Source organism: Zonotrichia albicollis, chromosome 2, assembly GCF_047830755.1.
Source record: "Zonotrichia albicollis isolate bZonAlb1 chromosome 2, bZonAlb1.hap1, whole genome shotgun sequence".
Taxonomy (NCBI): domain Eukaryota; kingdom Metazoa; phylum Chordata; class Aves; order Passeriformes; family Passerellidae; genus Zonotrichia; species Zonotrichia albicollis.
This window is the reverse complement of record NC_133820.1, coordinates 9,620,633-9,640,019: the sequence shown is the minus strand read 5'-3', so window position 1 is coordinate 9,640,019 and position 19,387 is coordinate 9,620,633. Positions and strand designations below refer to the sequence as shown.

Sequence of the window (19,387 nt, the reverse complement as noted above, 5' to 3'; positions counted from 1 at the left end):
ACTGCCTGGCTGTTTAAAAGACTGCTCCCAGCTCAGCCTGATGGCTGAAGTCTAAGCTGAACCGAAAGGTTAAGCACCTCTGAATGTTTAACAAAGAGAAGTACTTAAAATCAATTAGATGTCCATAAACACGTGAAACTGATGTCTGACACCCTCTGGTTTTAGCTCAATGCTGCATTAATTGGCTAGGAGTCAGCAATATTTGGGCAATGTGTCACAAGTTGTTTCTTGACACTGCACATATTTTGAAGACATGGCCTTCTTGGTATACTGGCAACGTTAAGGAGCAATTTAACCACTGCACCCTGGTTTTCTGCAAATCCATTGTCAGTCCAGGAGCCTGGTTAACACTCTCTGCGATTGGTATTAGCAGAAAGGACCCTGATCTTCATTCCAAGTGTTCAGAAGCACTAATCCAGATGAAAGTGGACTTCCACAGAAAGTGAGGTGAAAACATCTTGCTATGGGGATTTGAGGCTCTAGGACAGAGGGGAGACAAGGCACTGCTCAAGTCTGCAGGTGGATGCTTGACAAATTCAAAAGACCTTCAGTCTCCATACCTTGTTGTTTTGTTTGTGCTGCTGTGGGTCAGGCTAAAAGCCAGTTTCCCTCCTTTCTCCTTCCTGTCTGCTTCTTGTGCCAAAGCTCCTCACTGAGCTGTGGTGACTTCTGGGGACAGTGCTGATGGAGCAGATGACTGACGGGCAGCATATCAGTACTGCAGGACAGCAGATGGTTCTGACACCCCACGGGTCCATCCACACATGGATCTAATTGCTGGATGGCACATTCTGTCAGGGTGGTCCAAAAGCATGGGAGAGATGAACCTGTCCTTGCAGCAATTGTGAACTGGTGACACGTTTACACCACCCTCCGCTTGGTGACCCAAGTGGGAGCTGGTGGCTGCTGCCACCACCCAGCGTCCTGGCATGCCATGCAGCTGGCTCCTCCAGCCAGCAGCCTTGGCACAGTGTGCAGGATTGGCAGGTGCAGGGATAAAGGCTGCCGGAGCCTCCGAGGCAGCTGGCTGGCATGCCGGCACCAGCACATCCCTGACAGGAAGCAGAGTGAGTCAGCTGCAGCCCACAGCACGCTGCAGCTCCCCGTCCCAGCCTGCCCGCATCCCAGTTCAGGCAGCATCTCCCTCACATACAGCCCTGCTGCCTGCCTGTTTTGCTCTCAGCAGCATTAAGTGAAACACAGGGATGTTATCTGTTCTATGAAGAAAAACCCCACCAACTCCATCAATTGTTGCCCAGCTTTATAGCCCTGATTCTGATATCCAATTCATATTTATATTACAACTGATCTTAGTTTCCTTGTCATACAAGAGCTGAATACAAATTTGTATTTTCAGCCTCCTAGAGCTGGCCCCATGTCAAGAAAATAAGCATTTGCTCTTGTCTGCAACTCTGCAATCACCAAAGACAAATATCTGCTCCATCGTTGTAGGATAATGTTGTCATATTCTTGAGGTTTTTAAGGGGGACAATTTGCCCTTTCTGTCTTATGAAAACAGTGATTTTTATTTGCCGTTGACTAATGCAGCACAGCATGCAAAATGACATAATTTGTGAGCAGTCTAGAGGAAATGTTCTTTAGCTGCATGTGGCTGTTGAATGTAGTTGTAATAGATGTGGAGCTCTCCAGAAGGCGCATATTAAGTTCTCTAACATCATACCTGCCCCCTCACCACTACCAATGGCACTATGCTGGCAAAAAAAATTCTTCCTGTAAGTTTCTAAAGTTTGCCATGACATCTATTTACTTATTTTTCCCCTTGGTATATCTGTTATTAATCAGTTAAATCTGAGGTACTGCATTTACATACAATTAAATGTAACTCCCATAGAAATAGCTATTATATGTGTTTATGTTAACTCTAACAGAATGGTTAGCCTCACATTCATCTTTATTAAATTATTTCTTGCTAATTGATAGAATGGACCTACTGAATAGAGAAAGTTTTGGTGAGTGTGAAAAGATTTCTTGACTGCTCTTAGTTCTTGAAATTGCTAGGAATGCTCTAATTGATGTTGTGAGCTTTAGTTAGACCTAATAGGAATTTAAATGTTTCACCATATGGGATCTTTGAGTTAAGATGCTTTGAAGCCTGTTAGCACATGGTGCTCTCTCTACAAACCTGTACTAAAGGAACCAATAGCAATGTATGTTATGTACACACAAAAAAATTTGTTTCGCATTCCCAAAGCGAAAAAACACTCACTGAGCCTGACAACATTCATCTGACTTGTTGCATTGTGTCCTTATTTTTCCAAACATTTAAGGATGCTCTTCCATCTGGATTCAGTGTGTTGCTTGTACAAGTCTATAAGGCCTTTCCTGCATAACAAAAAGAACGTAAATGAGTCCTTCTAAAGTTATGTCATGACTGTGTATACAGTAAGAATTAGTACTGACACCTCCTGAAGCCTAGATCTGTCTTTAGTTTCGTGTTCCTGTTTCACTGATACATGTGAATCTGAAGCCAAGTCTAGATTCAAGGTGATTAATGTATCCTATCAAGAAAAGATGTTGTTGAAAATAATTTAACAAAATAATATTTAAAGGGTAAAGTATCTATGCTGATAACCAGGGTTTTCCGGGATTTGGCAACCAAAGATATTTTATACAACATGAAGTCTCCTGCTGACTTTAATGAGCATTGGATCAGAGCCTAAAAAAGTTTGTTAAGCATGACTTCTGCAGATAATAACAATTTAGCTGAAAATATTTTTTCTGGGTATAATCAGTCTAAAATGCTTTGAGAATAAATGTTCACTACATACTGGAGTATGTTGCATTAAGTAAGTTTTATAGATCCTCATGTATAAAAGTTTTAGTATTTTTTCAACAGTAGAAACAAAGAAATGGACAAAGCACAACTGAATTTTTCTAAGTTTTTTTTAAGAAAGAGAAAATGTCATTGTCCACCCTTATTGAATTGTTTTGTTGTATTTCTGTGAAATTGATAAATCTGCTTTAATGTGCCTCTTCAATAAATGTCACCTTCCAGAGCTTGAATATATTTTTTATTGTTTGCAATTGGGTAGTGTGAGATCCTTCCAACATGCTCACCTTTCCCTAGGGAATTGCTGCTGTAGGGGAAAACTGTATATAAAAGGAAATTTCCAAATCAGCAAAAGGTATAACGTGTAGCTCACACAGTTAAAGGCATGATAAACCTGAGCTGTCATGTATTGATAACTGATGTCTGATACCTTAATTTTATCTTATTGCTGTAGATCAAGGACAAAGTGAATGCTGTTATTAATAAAGCCCTAATACTGAACATAGCAATACTAATTTTATGTAAAGTTTCTAACTAATGCAGAGCGCAATAAAAATGTCACGGAGATTAATGCTTCGTGGAATTATCTAATGCTGGATAACAATTTATCTTCCCAAGCTGGCTCCAAGATAGATTCAGGCTGGCATTTTCCAGGTGATAGCTTTTGTCCATTTCTGCTGCCCACAAAAAGAGTTTTCACTCTCTTGCTGTGACACAGGTACGACATCAAGGACGACTACACGCTGCGTATCAAGAAAGCCGCGAGCAGCGACGAGGGAACCTACACCTGCATCGCCGAGAACCGCGTGGGGAAGGTGGAGGCCTCTGCCACGCTCACCGTGCGAGGTGAGTGCTCTGTGTCCTGCAGGGGTGATTGCTTTCTGATGAGATGGGCCACATCCTCCCCTGCCCTTGTTTGGGCTCCACACACCCTTTGCTGCCACACTGGTTTGCAGCGCAGGTGAAATCCTGGTCCTGTTGATATCTGTGCGAAATTTTAATTGATTTCAGCGGGATAGGATCCCCCTGCAGTTAAAGTCCTGTCCCAAGGTGTTTTTATTGAAGAGCAGATGCATATATGCATAAGCAAGCACTACATAACCGTGGGCATAGACATGAATATGTGAGCCATCAGCTCAGGCTATTAGTCACGTTTCTTTCTCCAAGAAGTATAACAAGTAGAGTAAATATATTTATTAATGACAAACATAATACAGATAATATTATTATGAGATTAGCTGTGCCATAATTAAGCTGTCTTCTACCACCCTTTATCCAAAAAATAAACCATAGCCAAAGGAAAGAGAAAATCCTAATTAAATTGTGTAAGTATTACAAGGTAAAGACTAATTATTCTCTCCTAAAATATCTGTGGTCTCTAGTATCCACTCAGTGTTTATGTGCTGCCCTTTGATTTGGTAAGGAGGTTTTAAGACTGGTGGAATAATGAGTGCCCAAAATACCTTTTGTGACAATACATATAGACATGGTAAAGATTATGGGGACATAAAAAGTTTGTAAGCTAATATTTCTATTTGAGTAAATAGAATATAATGGTTATTACTTCATTCCAAAAGATAAGCAGCAATTTGGCACAATGGATATCAGGCAGACACTATTTCACAGTTTAGTGGTGCATGCTGACGGTTTTCAGTAGAGCTGTGAAAGGTTAATAAAAACATTTTTGGCTTTATCTGTCCTCCTCTTTTCATACACATTAAATCAAATGTTCAAAGTCTCAATGGATTGCTTTATTAGAACTGGGGTCAACTGACCCAAGAGGCCAGCTTCCATTTCCATCCATTTAATGCATGGACACAGTTCAGTTTAATTTGCTGAATTCAAAGGAAAAAAAAAAAAGCCACTCAGTGGCTTTGTAGGGTAGTATGTAACAAAGAAAAGAGAGCATTGTGATAATCTGTTGAAATATTACCTCAGTGTTCACTTTAGACTGGAAGTGACAATATGGCTCTTCCCATTTTGAGTTGAAGAAATAGATGTGTAAGAGATTGTTCTTCCCTTTTGTAATATGGGAAAATTAGTCACCACAGCCAAGTCCCAGAAACAGTCTCACTCTGTTCCTTTGTCACAGGCAGTATTGCAGTGTCCAGTTATTCTGGTAACCAGTTCCCTGGCTTTTAAACACTCCTAGAACTGTGTCCACTCTGCACATTACTGCAGCAAGCCTTTTGGATTTGCTACCCTGACTTTTAATGTAAACAATAGCTAGAACCCAGCAAAAAAAATCCTTTGAAATCACTGAAGCTTGAACCCAATGAAATTAAAGGGAAAAAAACCTCATGGAAATGTGTAATTTAATCGATTTTCTCCCAGTAAAAGCATGTTTTCATTATCTTGTATATTTTTCCCTCTGGGTTTGTCATTTACCGTAAAATACATAATGTTTATTCAATACAAAGAAGGCCATGATATAAGAAACATTCTATAAGTTCAGGGCATGACAGAAAATGAGAAAAACAAGAAATTCATTGGAGAAAGCTATTACTCTGAATTTTGTGAAAACAAAGGACTGGGAAATCTCCCATTGACTTTAAAAGAGTGATGAACAATGGACTTTAACTAAGGAAAGCCTTCACTCTAAATTTTTAATTAACAGTGTTGTCTGACACTGGTTTTACCATGTCAGGTAAAGGAGCAAAACCACTTAGCATTTCAAAATTTACCTTGAGCTTGTCTTGGACCTTGCAGGTGTCATGCAGTTCCACCTGCACACCTGACAGCAACCATGTAATCCTTAGTTCCCTCATTCTCAGCTCCACCTTCTGAAACCAGAGAAGGGGGATGCAGTCAGCAAAGTTGCATTACACTGTCACAAACAACAGCAGAACCTGAGTTCTGTGGCCCAGACTTCATGGTCTGTCTTGGAAAGATGTGTATTTTATATTCTGCAGAAGAAGGAATATGTCCATAATTCTGGAAGCCAAAAAATGTTCCATCAGAGGATGGGTGAGAATGGCAGCAGACTAAACAAAGTTAAATGAGATGGGGACAGAGCTATGGAAAGGCTGAGAACTAAGAAGACCCTAGCAAGCTCTGTTACTTCTGAATTTGCATGTCTTACATTTGGCCCTAGCCTGCCCATAAGTACACAGGGCTGGTAATCTTCTTAAAAATAAGTTTAAAAGAAAAAATTGTGCCGTTGCCCAGAAATATGTAATTATTACTGCTGATAAAATAAGGGAAGCTTTGCCTACAGGATGCAACCTGGAGTCAATTTTATGTCCAAATTTTCAGCTCTTCTGAAAGAGATGTCTGTATTTTATTAGCAGAGGGACAGCTCTCTTCCTCAGCACAAGTATAATGAAGGGCTGTTCTATAACCAAGAAATCACTTGTTGCAGCAGCAACTTTCAATCTCTGTATCAGCCTGAAACAGTATTAACCTGTCAATCATTTAACAGCATTTTTTTAGGAAGTAGAAGTTACCTAAGCAGTGATTTGGGAGGTTCTGGGTTGAAGTCCCTGTGGCCATTTCAGCCCATTTGTTACATTTTCATCAGCACTGTCAGTGATGAAAAAGCACTGTGCTGTAAGCTTTCATGCCCATTATTGAATAAGAAAAACTGTCCTGGGCTTTCTGTAGCCCTTACTGCTGTACTGACTGGTCATGCTTAAAATTCATTTGGTATTTGATTCAGAAAGCAAATGCCTTGCATGACATTAGGCAGCGTGAGACTTAAAGTGATGTGTTCATTGGGATCTCAAAGTTTGTGCTAATGCAATGCAATTTTTCTTTTATCAGGCGTTAACAATGATACTTGATGATGGCATGCGAAGATAATAAAAATGTTTCTCAGAGAATGGTTCCAGTCAGCTGTGCTCAAGTAAATGGGATGATAGTGGCACGTGACTAAGCAATAACAGCAGTGAGCACTTGACTTAGGCTGCCATTTGAGGGGTTAGCAATCATGGTAGTATCCATAGTGGAAAGTAACATTACACGTCATGCATTCTGACAGATATTCTTTTCTTTTTTTAATTTCCTTTTTATGTTCTCACTACACCATTGTAATGTCAACAGCTCGCCCCGTTGGTAAGTAACCATCCTTCTATCCATTTTGGCATGGCTTCATGCAGTGCTTCATCTTTCATTTGCAGCAGCGTTTCACTGGCTGGAATAAGCAGCCAGAGCTTAACAGCTGTACCTGTCTAACACCAGGCAAGCGGGTTTGTGTGCCAAAGTGCTTTTCCCAAACGTTGTATTTCCTGCTGTGTCGTGTACAAGCACATTTGCCAAATCACCAGCGAGTCCCGGTCGGGAAACGGGGTGGGAGTGCTGATACCGAGCCGCAATCACCCATTTAGATGTTTCTACTGGTCTGGTTTTGGGCCTGGTGTGAAAGCCACTGAAATCAGCAGAAAGGGTTGTCCTGACTTTGGTGAGCTTCTCCCAGGCCCTAAACAATCAGCTCATCCTGCTTTTCCTGCACAGCAGAAAAAGCACAGGCTTTGCATGTCCTGTCTTTCTTGTATTGTATCGTTCAAAGAGCTCTGAAATGAAGAAGTCCTGAAGTTGAGGAGGGGATGGAGTAGATTTCTGTGCTTGCTGAGGGAGTTCATCACTGATTTCTGCCCTTGGGTGCATGTTGGAGTGCACTGTATAGGATGCAGGCTGTTTTGAATAACAAGTCCTGAGGAAGACAACCTCTAGGTTTGAAATCCCTCCAATGAAAATTTTATTATTTCCTGTGCCTTTGAAATTCTGTAAATGCATAAAAATCTTGCTGAGGATAATGGAAAATTTGCAACTCTCAGTAGCTGAAATTCACTTCTGGTGTTCAGAAGTATCCCAAATGTACGATTCAATTTTCTTTCATGAATATTTACTCTCTGCCTACAAGGATTTAGTTTAATGAGCTGCATTGCTCCTCTGATATTTGTAGTTTGTATTTAAATGTATCTTTTAGAATAACATTATGGTAACTCTGTTTTTTTTGGATTAGTGTAAAAAGTCAGTACTGGTGTTTATGGAGCCTGATGAGGGTTTCAGTCTATATTTACCTAGTCAAAACTTTTGTTAGATATGTTTGACTGAAGTTTAGGCGTTTGAATTCATCTCAGCTCTTTGCTGTTCTAAGTTTGGAGGAAGAAAGATTGGAGTAATTTAAAGATAAAATCCAGGTTAGGCCTCTGCTTCCTGTGCTAGGGTGATCCCATCTTATTAACTTGCTTGAACTGACATCCATGGAACCAAGCCAAACACCTCCACAGTCCCAGCATGGCTTATCCACACCTGGAGAATTCCCTGTGCAGAATAGAAATTTACTCTTCTCCATTTGGGATTTTGATAGCAAGCTTTAAACCCAAATCACTACTGTGTTGTTTTGCCATTAGGCTCGTTCTCAAGGAATTTATCCCCAGGAGCTGCAGAAGTGTAAAACTGCAGCAAACTCAGGAGAAAATTCACCTGTGCTTAGAAAATGTGGTGTGAATTTAATGTGCTTCTTCATTTACTAAGAAATGCCACAAGATTACAAGTTGCTTGTAGATACTTTTTTTTTACTTTACTGACTCTTGAAAGACAGGCAAGGAAAAAAAAATCATAAAAATGAAGACTATTTCAAGCTCTGTGAAAACTACATAAAATAAATGACTGGAGATTCACAAGAAAATGATAGGTTTCAGCAGTGGTGATAGTGTCTCATTTCAGAGCACTGAATCTTTTTCAGTTTTTTTCTGACCATTGAGTCATTCCTGATTCCATCTCCAAAGCTTATATAGCAGGTCTTGGTCTCAAGTTACTTTATGTCCCAGTATATGATTGTGTGATCATGCAGGGGTCAATTCCACATATTCCCTGCCTAGGCTATTTTATTTTGTTGAAAGAGAACAACAGAAATACAAGAAATGTATTCTTCTACAGAAGTTATTTAGGAAACTGAAATTAGAATGGTTGATCTTGAAATAATTACTATATAGGCATATGGTCCTTATCAAATTTTTAAATTTAGTAATTATCTTTGTGACTTGTGAAAGGAATATTGAGTAAAATAGTCTAATCCTGAAGATGTTTCACACAGAACTCTCATACAAGTGTATGTAGGGATTGCTGTGTATAAGCAGATCAGAGTCAGTCACTTTTATCGGATCCTGTACTTGTAGAAAGTGATAGTGTGTACCTGTAATGGGTTTTTTGCTTAAGTACCTCAAATAAAACTAATTTCTGCTGTTCACAGCTCTGTTTCAGTCCAAACTAGGCACATAAGGTAGCTACCCATCCTGTTTTGGTTTTTTTTCTTTAATTTAAAGTCAGGTAAGAAAAACCAAATTAACTTCCCTCTCCACCAAGTAGTCTTCTGTTAAAATTGTCATTTAACAAGCACAGGGAGTCAAATCCTGTGGCATTTTTTGTTCAAGAATTTAAGTGGAATACAGAGCAAAAATACCTCTCCTTACCTAAAGGAAGCTAAAGAAAACATGGCTTTGTGTAATTATCTCACAGCTTTCCAGGAGGATGACATTTCAACAGAAGTCTATTTGTATATTTATGTATATGTTAGCAGGGGAGCACTTAAAAGTTTAATTTTTCTTCATTACTCCAGAGAGTTATCTAGGTACTTCCATCTTCCATCACTGTCTCCAATTCAATATTTTGTCTATATTAGTTTTTAAATAAGACCAAACTTTTTTTTTTTCCAATGAAGAGTGGAGAAATATATTTTTAATTATTTAGATTTGTATTAATTGTTGCAGACAAAATAATCTTTATTTTCTCGTCAGTTTTTGCCTGTTTCAAATATTTGTATTCTGTTAGGTATGATATTTTCATTCTAATTTCAGCTTGAATGGAAAATTTAGGAGTGGGATTACCAATGACCATCTTGATTCAAGCACTTATTAACAAATGGTTCATACTACACAGATAAAATGGGGTACGATGCTGCCTGAGGTGGGTGGCAGCTGGTGAATTTAGAAGCTCTGTGCCAGATTACTCATCATGTTTCAATTTGCTGCTAGGAATAAATGTGTTGCCTGTTTCTAAAATAGATTATTTATAACCTTTTGAAAAGATTTCTGACAGGATTTTCAACAGATGGGTTTGGGAAATAAGATATTTATCCCTATTTAGACCCTTTCTGTAGTTATTTCACTCATTAGGTAGATTTTCCAGATGAGCAAGTTAGAATTCTCTCATTTTTGCATTCTGCTGTTTTTCTTATGGCAGTTGGGCAGGAGAACAGAAGCACAATAGTTGGGAAGAGCCCAAAAGTTTCAGTACCCTCTTTTCAAAGGAAGTTGCTGTACTGCTTTGAGATGGAGGAGCTTCAAATGGAATATCTGTGAAGATCTGTCTGATATCCTAGTTACTTTTTTATTAATAATAGTTATTTTTTTATTAATAATACAAAAAGCCAGTCAGGTGACCAAGTACCACTCCGTTTGCAAAATAATTTCAACTAAGTCCAGGTGAAAATACAGTTCTTTGTAAGTCAGTTGCTTTGCAGTAGGTCAAGTTTACTTAATTTTTGGTCATGTGCTGTGGCTCATATTTCCAAAAAGAAGAGACTTGCAGCAAATGCCTGGATTTTTTTGCCTCCAGGGTAGAAGTGAAGTATTTGAACTTAGCTAAGGGACTAAAGGGAGACTAAGTACAAAACCTAAACTCTGTCATGATGGTGAAGAGACAACTAAAACACCTGCCATGAATTTTCCAAATTTCCTATTAGTTAAATGCAATCTGTTGGCATTTAAGTGCAAAATGACTGTATGATGCATTTCAATCTGCACTGGGAAGTTTTCATTACATAAATCAGTGTGGCATGACTTAATGGTCTGTTAAGAGTGGTGCAGCATGAAAAACAATACAAAGGGCCATATTTTACAGAAGGTTGTATTAGGTTTTGTGACATTGCTCAGATAGTTCAGATTGGTAAGTGAGAAAGAATTCTCTTTATTCTTTTTCATTCTGACTCTTGCAGATAAATCTATATACAGTGAATGTTGTTTTTTTTTTAATTACATTCATGAACATATCACCTTCACTTGAGACACTGAGGTTTTATAAAATATCAGTAATGTGGACTGGTGTGTGACAGAGAGATGAGATCAAGCTTGGTGCTACCATGCCATATTTCAGTGGCAGAAATCTCAAATTTATATAAAAATGTGCTCTCTTGCCTGTCTGGTACCACTTACAGAAATTTTTGGGAGAGAGGACAACAGTGGACACTGGGCTTTTTGGACTTGTTAAATAAAAGAGTAAGACATCATTATTTTTTAAAAAGTCAGAAATTCTTCACATTTAAGAAGTTGCTATAGAATGAAATTCAGATTGCTTTTTATGCCAGTAAGAGAATAAAATATGGAGGTGACATGTTACAATTTTTTGTAGTCTATAAATGCCACTCTAAAAATCTTCAATTGCTTAGCATCTCTATATTGCCTTAAGTTCAATCACTGAAGTATAGGAAGTGATCAAGAGTCCCATTTTTTAAATTTTTTTTAATTGCTGAGCTCTGGCTTGGGGAAGTTTTAGGAAGTTTAATGCATAACTTTTATTTTTTAACTTTCAAAGTTTCTCAAATCAGTGGGAGTTGTTTTCCTGTTTCTTTGGCTTCTCAGTTCTGAGTATACCCATAAGCCTTTGAAGATTAATGTGTAAAAAAGGTCTGTTGATGTGCTGCTCTCCCCAAGCTTTTCCCTTCCCTTCAGTAAAAGAAGTAATTGGTTACCTTTCCTTCAAGAGGAACGTGGAAATCAATACATTAATCTATTCAGTTCTCCCTTTACTTTCTTTGCTCTATTCCTGCCCGCCAATTTACAGCTTGGATGTGATCTTAGTGTTACTCAACAGCAAAACTACTGTGTGCCCTACTCCTTCAGTGTGAGAATAAACAGCCATTTTTCTTCCTCTCTTCTTTTTCTCTTTTCATTTAACAGTGTCCCAAATCGAGCAGAGTATCTCCTCTCAGCCTTCTTTATTCTCAAGGGTGAACAAACCAGGAATTTGTCACCTTCCTCACTGTAGATGTAGCCTGTGGGCCTGTCTGGGCTCTTTACCCTTCTCATCAACTCCTTAGCTCTTCTCTGCAGTGTGTGAATTCATGTCCCTTTGAAGGAGCTAACCAGATTACACTCATTATTTTGATTAAATCCTACTGTATCAGCAAGAGCTGTGCTTTTCCTTTTTAAACATATTGCCAACAAACCATCCTCCTATCTCCCCTGAAAAGAGGAATCAAGGCACATTGCGTGTCTTTTCGTTGGCATAATCTGTTTTGTTTGGTAAACTCAGTAAGAGCAGCACCAGCCATCCCCTGAGGGTACAGTTTAAAAAACCAAGCAGGCTAAAGTGTTAAGATTCTAGAGGAGCACCTCTTTTCTCTGTGATCTGAGCAAAAGGTATGTCCTGAATCTCAGGCACTTGGGAAAAAGCAAAAAAATTACAAAGCATTGTCCAAATTAGAGCAAGTCCTGTCTAATGGAAGTTATTATCCCTTCCTTTAAGTGCACCAAAACTAAATGAAAAACTTTCTAGATAGGATTTTTCAGTAACATCTGTAAAATTCCAAACACCAAAAAAATTGGAGAAGGTATAAAATAAAATAGAGTATGACTAGATAAGAATAGGGTACAGTCTAATGCTGGGATAAAAGTAGGACTGATATTTAAACTGAATATTTAAATGCACTGTAAAACAAAGAGGAGGAGGAACCCAGGAAATGTGCTGTTCCTGAAGTCAGAGCACTGGAAAACAGGTTGGGGAGTGGAAAGTAGATACCTTTCTTTTTGGCTATGTAGGAGGCCGACTTGAAATTTTTTAATAGTTATTCTCAGTGTATTTTTTAATTGACATTAGTCCTAGGGAAGAATGAGGAAAAAATCTTTTTCCTCACCGTGCAGATTTATCCCACTTCATTCTTTTGTGTCATGCAAGGATAAAAGAGAGATTCTGTGTATCAAACTATTTAGGACAGTAAGCAGCTTTTATTTATTGATTCTCTAGACTTCTCACCTCTTGCAAAGAAGGAAAAAAATACTTATGCTTCCATGCTTTAAGAGATTATCTGCTTCAGGGTTTCAGAGCAACTGAAGGATAAAAATGTTGTTATATGTGAAATTCAGAACCTGAATTTAAATTGAAAATTAGAACAATTAGCATGAAAGGAGGTTTAGCATTCTCAAATGATCAAAGTGTGCTCTTTTCACAATGCTGTGTTTACACATGGTTCATCTGAAAACAGCAACAAACCAGAACAAAAGGAGTTTCTCAGTTTCCATGAGACAGCAGCAGTGTGAAGGACACTGAGGGAAGGACTGGTCCTGCTAATAATCCCCCCTGCTCTCTCCCTCTTGCTCTGATTCTTCTTCCCCAGCGTTTCCTCTCCTCCAGCCTGCCAGAAGTTCTCCCCACTTGTGCTTCTGCCTTTGTGTGTTTGACCTGTTGTTGCAGGACACATGGGAACTAATTTGGAGGCAGTGTCAAAGGTGGTATCCAAGCCATGGATTATCCAGGCTTCCCTAGGTTATGGAAAGCTGCTTTCCAAAAGACTCCAAACCCCTCCACACATGTGATTTTAAAATAATATAATGGGTGTAGTGAAGGGCTTCATAAATCTCTTGTTATCCCCACAACCTACCCATTCTTCATTTTTGTGATTTCTTCCTGAAGAAGAAATCATGGAAGACAGAGAGCACTATAAATGGACAAGCAAGAAGACATAGTTAAAAAAAACCAAACAAACCAACAAACCAAAACAAAAATAATCTGCCAAATGAGATTTATGCATCTGTTTCAAAGGCTACTGCTGTCATACAGCCCAGGGAATGGCAGAATAAGAGAGGAGACTCATTTTCCAGGTAACTCAGTTGTAACTCGAGTGCTAAAAAGTTACTGCCTTCCCTGTGTGTGAGCACACCTAATCATTGGAGCACAATAAGATTGAGATATCTTTTCTCTTTAAAGAGAATTATTATCCTTAGCTTCCATTAGTTTATCCTTGATAAGAAAGATCTGATTTAGTAATAGGCCTAAGCTGTCATCCTCTCTGTCTTCTGTAATGGCTCCTGTGTCAGAGGCTACACCCTTGATTTATCAGTAGTCACAGCTAATAATGCACTAATAACTTTGTGTCCTAACAACCACACATCACTTTCAGTACCCATTAAGAAGATCTGAACATTTGAGGGAAGAACTGCTGAATCAGCCCATGTTTCTGGAGTTTGAGGCTGCACCTTTTTTGTTTTCCTCTATTTACTCCATCAGCAATAGTAGCCTTGAAAAACATCTTTCAAAATTTCTAGACTTTTGTATCTGCACTTCTTGGCAGCTCATGCTAAATATCCTTACAAGGTGTATAAATAGGATCTTACAGTGTTATTTTGTATTTGTATCACAAAATCATCTAAAATTTCAATATCCAACAGCAAATTTAACCAATGACACAGAAATGTAGAAGATAATTTCTTTTTTCATTAAAGAGTTCCTCTACTGCCTTCAATAGTCTAAGCTGGTATTAGGAACCGGCAAAGCAGTCCTACAGATAAGTAGTTCTATTCCATAGATAGTGTCAAGGGTTACCTCACTTTTGAAAATAGACATTACTTTACATAGAGCTCTATGGGCTCCTCCTGTTCTCTGTGTAAATTTTGTGGAGGCAAGTCTTGATTTGTACTTGTAAGAGTGGAATTGAGTTTGATGTCTTAAAATATCCATGTGCATCAAGTGCAGCTGAGGGTGCCACAGGAATATTGTCACTGCAGTAAGGATTTGAGGGGAGCACTGAGATACCAGCTCCAAACCTTTGCAAAAGAAGATTTGATGGGTATTCCAAAGTAAAAAAGCAGCTTGGGGAAGGTGACATTATCTTGTCACCCAGCTGACTCTCCTAGTTCCAGACAGAGTGGCTGATTATTGTACCAGATATAACCTTGATTGTTCAAATGAAATTAATTGATTGCTGTAGGTGTACAATGCTGAAAAAGAGTGTGTAGGTGGAAATCTTAGGTTTGCCTGCTGTCTCTTCCCTGCTGGAAGCAGAGTATTACAGAATCTTACTATTTTACTAGCCAGTGTGTTTCTACTTGTTCCTTAGAGCAAGTAGCAAGCAATTCTAAGCAAAATCTGAATTTTGCTTAGAATATTTACAAGTCGGTGTCTTTCCCCTTGCCCCCTTTGAACCAGTCACAGGAATATATCAATGGATGATAAACAATTCCAGTTTAAAATGAAGCCCTCATCTTTATCACTTTAGCTTGACTAAGTAATCTCCATGATGAATTTCATGTGCAGTTCACTATCAACTGAAATTAGTTGTAATTAAAGGTTGTCAAATCTGTAATTTAAGCCCTTGAAATTTGTTGCTGTCACTCATTTCCTGTAATACTTTTTTTTTCCAATGGATTTGATCCAAAGTCCACATAAGCCCAAAGGAGAATTTCTACCAGGTTTAGTGAGGTTTGAATAAATTCTCATTTCCCTGGTAGAATCATAGAATTGTTTCGGTATGAAAAGATGTTCAAGATCTTTTAAAGACTTCCAGGGATAGTGATTCCACCACCTCCCTGGACAGCCTGCTCCACTGCTTGACAGTCTTTTTGGTGAAGAAATTTTTCCTAAAACCCAATCTAAAGCTCCTCCAGCATGACTGGAGGCCATTTCCTTTAAGCCTATCATTTATTACCTGGGAGAAGAGACCAACCCCACCTCGCTACACCCTCCTGCCAGGGAGCTGTAGAGAGCAACAGCGTCCCCAAGCCTCCTTTTCTCCAGGCTAAACACCTCCACTTCCCTCAGCTGCTCCTCATCAGCCTTGTGCTCCAGACCATTCCATAGGATCACTGAACTCCATGTCAACTCCAAATCACAAGATCAGTTGAGAAAACTGTCACTGGAAAAAAATATTCCTAGTACTTGATATGGGATCAATGTACTTTTTTGCTATGAATTCACATTTTTATGTATTAAATTTCCCCTCCCCTTCTGAGTCTTCTACCACATTTCTTATCAGATGACCAGAGTTCACCTACACGGGATGAACTTTCTGTCTCAGTCAAGCTTTTCTGCATCAGCAGCTTTATCAGCTCCTGTTGACTCGGTGTAACCTTCAGTATTCAGCAGCAATACTAAGAAATGCATTAAATCCATCCTATCAGATTAGAGATTCTGCTAAATATTAAGATTGGAGTAGAATTGAGAAATCGCTTTGAAGTAATATGCAGCTTTTTTTCAGCTTTTTTAGTTTTTGTTTTGTTTTAAAGCTCTTTAACACCAGAGCAGGGGCTACGTTCATATACATTTATTAACAGCATAAAATACCAATTCAAAATATCATGCACAAACCACCAGCATTCTAAAAGAGTACAACAGAATGCATTCTTCCCATTTTGAACAACATAACTACTGCTCATGCTTTTTTATCTCCATTTTAGCTCCTGCAGTTGAACACTATTCTATGCTGTAAAAACAGTTCTGAACATGATGTGATTAACCTTAGGGTCCCCCCATCCCCTCATCTCAAAGCCCCCTTGAACATGGCCTGTGCTTTCTATTCATGTTCAACCATCTGATTTCCATATCATCTATTAGCATAACAGAGCTCCAGTGTGACATTGATTGAAGCCAGCGCTTGCTGAATGCAGTATCAAAGCATAATTTGCCAAAAATCAAATCTAATTTACTGTGTACTATTTAAATTTCTCAAAAAAAAAAAAAAAAAAAGGAAAGGAATTTTCAATAGAAGTATATTGGGTCTGTAATCTTAATTGTTCTTTTTCTTCCCATGTTTTTGCTAGTCTGCTGGAATCCAAGCAATATGTTCTATTTTAGAGCCACTGTCTTTGACTTTCAGATGTCAGTTAAGCAGGAGGTTTTCCACTCTGCTTCTTCCCATCTAGTTTATGTTACATCTGAAATAGTAAAAAGTAATAGTCTGATAGGCACAACACTCAGTTTGCTGCTTCATAAGTTTTTTCAACAGATCCTCCTAATGATCTCAATGTTTAGCTTGAACTAAGCATTAAAGTACCCCATAACTTTAACAGCTGAAGCGTATCAAGCCTGCTGTTACTTCTCTAACTGTACATTTTCAGAATGTTTTAGAAATTCACCTACTTTGAAAGCAGCAATAATGGCTTGAATAAATTTTGCCCAGTGTTCCACTGAAGCCGCAGTTGGAGCAAGTCATGATCTCACTTAACCCTTCTGCAGAATGGAAGTAATAATATTTGTCTGTATCTATAAACAGCATCCATATGTGAATATAATGAGCCCTTTTTTTAGGAAAATTGAAGAACACAAGTGCTTGTTCTGTCAAAGAAGCCTGGCTGTCTCTGAGCAGGGTCATGCTGCATTCTCTGGGGATAATGACAGTCACAGTGTTTGGGTAGTTCCATCTGACCAAGAATTACTGCTGCAATTATTAGCTGTTACTTTCAGTTTTCAAGTTCAACTAGAAATTGACAGATGATAAAACTGAAATGGTGAAAACAGTCTTTAAATGCTGTAAACAATGGCATTTTTACTAGAGGCTGTCTGTAAACAGAGCTATTGCTGAATATGACACCAAACTATGACAAAATGAAGATTTCCTTCATTATATAACTCCATCTTTGAATAATTTTTTTAAGTGCATGCAAAATTTTAGTTTTGCAAAGTAATTTCATTTTGAAAAATAATGGTTTTCATGTCTTTTAAAATTATGGTCCTAAATACTTTGTCTGAAGGAGCTGGTTTAGTGCTCTATTTAATGTGAGTAAAAGCTCTGATTAATTTATTTTATAGTGAATTTCTGGTAATTAAGGCTGCAGAGCAAAGCTAGAAAAGATATTGTTGCATAACTATAGGTGATTGTTTGCTGGAGTCTTGAGAAAGCTTGACATAGTAACTGTGAGGCCAAATATCTTCTCATGTAGTGTGGTCAAATGGTGGAGAGGACTTGGTGTGGCAGGGAGAGAATAGAGCAGCAGGGTCAGTCCATGTCAGAGCTACAGTTTTATTTTCCTTGTCTGATTGGGGAAAAAAAAAAGAAAAAAAAAAGAACTTTTTTCTGCTCTTTGGAAAGTGAGAGATGTTGTAAACTAGAAAACTAGGGACAGGTCAAAAACTGGAAACTAGGGTGTGTTTTTTTCTCTTTTCGTTGTTCCTTGACTACTAAATTACCTTAATTTGATCCTTGGAAGGTATGCTACAGTGCCAAATTCAGTTGTGTGGTATCTGTTTAGAGCTCTGAGTGTGGGATTTATAGTAGAGATCTGCGTGTGTGAGAGTGTTTCAGATGAACCTTTAAACTTGCCTCCCTTGCAATTACTCGGTTACATGATTTGAAGGACAGGCTCATGGAAATGCCATGCCCTTCCTGCTCCTGTTGAGCTGTCAGAGAGCACTGTCTGTGCACCCCCCAGGACACCAAGCAAGCCTGAGAAGGGAATTTAGCCATCCATCCTGCTTAGTATGGATCTATGGGATGGGCTCCTGACTCCAGCTTTTTGTGCACCATAGGAAGATTGTGGTCCTGGGGCTGCCCAAACACTGCCCTGATTAGCACATTGTCATTTCCTGGCACCTGGGGGGGTTGCACATGGATATGCTGGGTGAAACAAGGTGGGGGAAACCAACCTTGAGGAGTGGTGTAGCACGAGTTCAGTTCCTAGAGTATGTTTAGCAACACCTTATAGAAACCTCAAATGACATGGCTGTAAACAGGCAGCAAGAGGGCACCTCACCCTTAGTCCTGCCTGTTCATGAGATTATCACCTCCTAAGGTGGAAGAAGAGGTGGACATTTCTCTCCAGAGAGGCCCAAACCTCTCTTTAGGAGTGTGAGGCACAAGAAAATACCCTCTGCCTTCTAAACTGATTGTGATTTGTGTTTATTAAGTGCTTTACAGTTCTTGTTTTAAGAGTGCCAGCACTACTCGACTGATGCTCTTTAGACTCCTGCTGATCTGTAAAGCCTTGGGAAGTACCTCATGAGATAACTGCCAAGTGTGTTTCAAGAGAATCAGGTCTGCTCACATTTCTATGCAGTTAGCAGGTTTGTGTCTGTGCTGCCAGCAGGTGTAATCGGAAGCTGGGTCTTGATTGCTCTTCGTGCCTAATTAAATAGTTTGTAATTATAATGCTGAAAATACGGTTTTCTAAAACACTTAAATTCTGTTTACCTGAAAGCTGAGTGTTCCTAAACCATCCCTCTGCACACCCACAACACGAGCAGTGGAATAGAACAAAACAAGGGTGGGTTGAGGGATTTGAGTTTCTTTTGTGCTTTTTTTTCCCTGCTTCAGCCTGCCCCTGAAATTAGCTAGTCTTTTGATAAGAATATTTGGAGATGCTGCTTACATTTTTAAAATATGCAAAAGAGTACAAATCCCAGTGAATTCCAGTGATGAACCAAGAGTGGAGAGTTTTCATGTCCCACGTAGAAAAATCATTTGCTTTACTTCTACATCCTGCTCAACATAATTGTTGATTTCAAGTTTTTTATCTCAAATCCTCCAGCACTTCTTCCCCACTCTCTTTCTACTCATTAGCACCTTTTCTCTACCTTCTCATTCTCAAGCATTGACTCTCTATTCTCCACCATTACCCTCCAGACAGTCAAACTATGCCCCTCTCTTAAAAATTGTTCACTTCTGGC

At 38.8% G+C, this 19,387-nt stretch overlaps 1 protein-coding gene across 17 annotated transcripts in view; it reads left to right on the top strand.

Annotated features, from left to right (window-relative positions):
- Positions 1 to 19,387, top strand: part of ROBO2 (roundabout guidance receptor 2) — a 1,042,455-nt gene that overhangs the window by 914,609 nt on the left and 108,459 nt on the right. For 12 of the 17 annotated variants that reach the window (XM_074532752.1, XM_026794852.2, XM_014268608.3 and 9 more), the window contains 2 exons: positions 3,510 to 3,637; positions 6,833 to 6,844. In XM_074532752.1, the coding sequence (XP_074388853.1) occupies positions 3,510 to 3,637; positions 6,833 to 6,844 (140 nt within the window). The remainder of the gene's footprint in view (positions 1 to 3,509; positions 3,638 to 6,832; positions 6,845 to 19,387) is intronic. The other 5 variants (XM_074532747.1, XM_074532785.1, XM_074532763.1 and 2 more) reach the window with 1 other exon arrangement.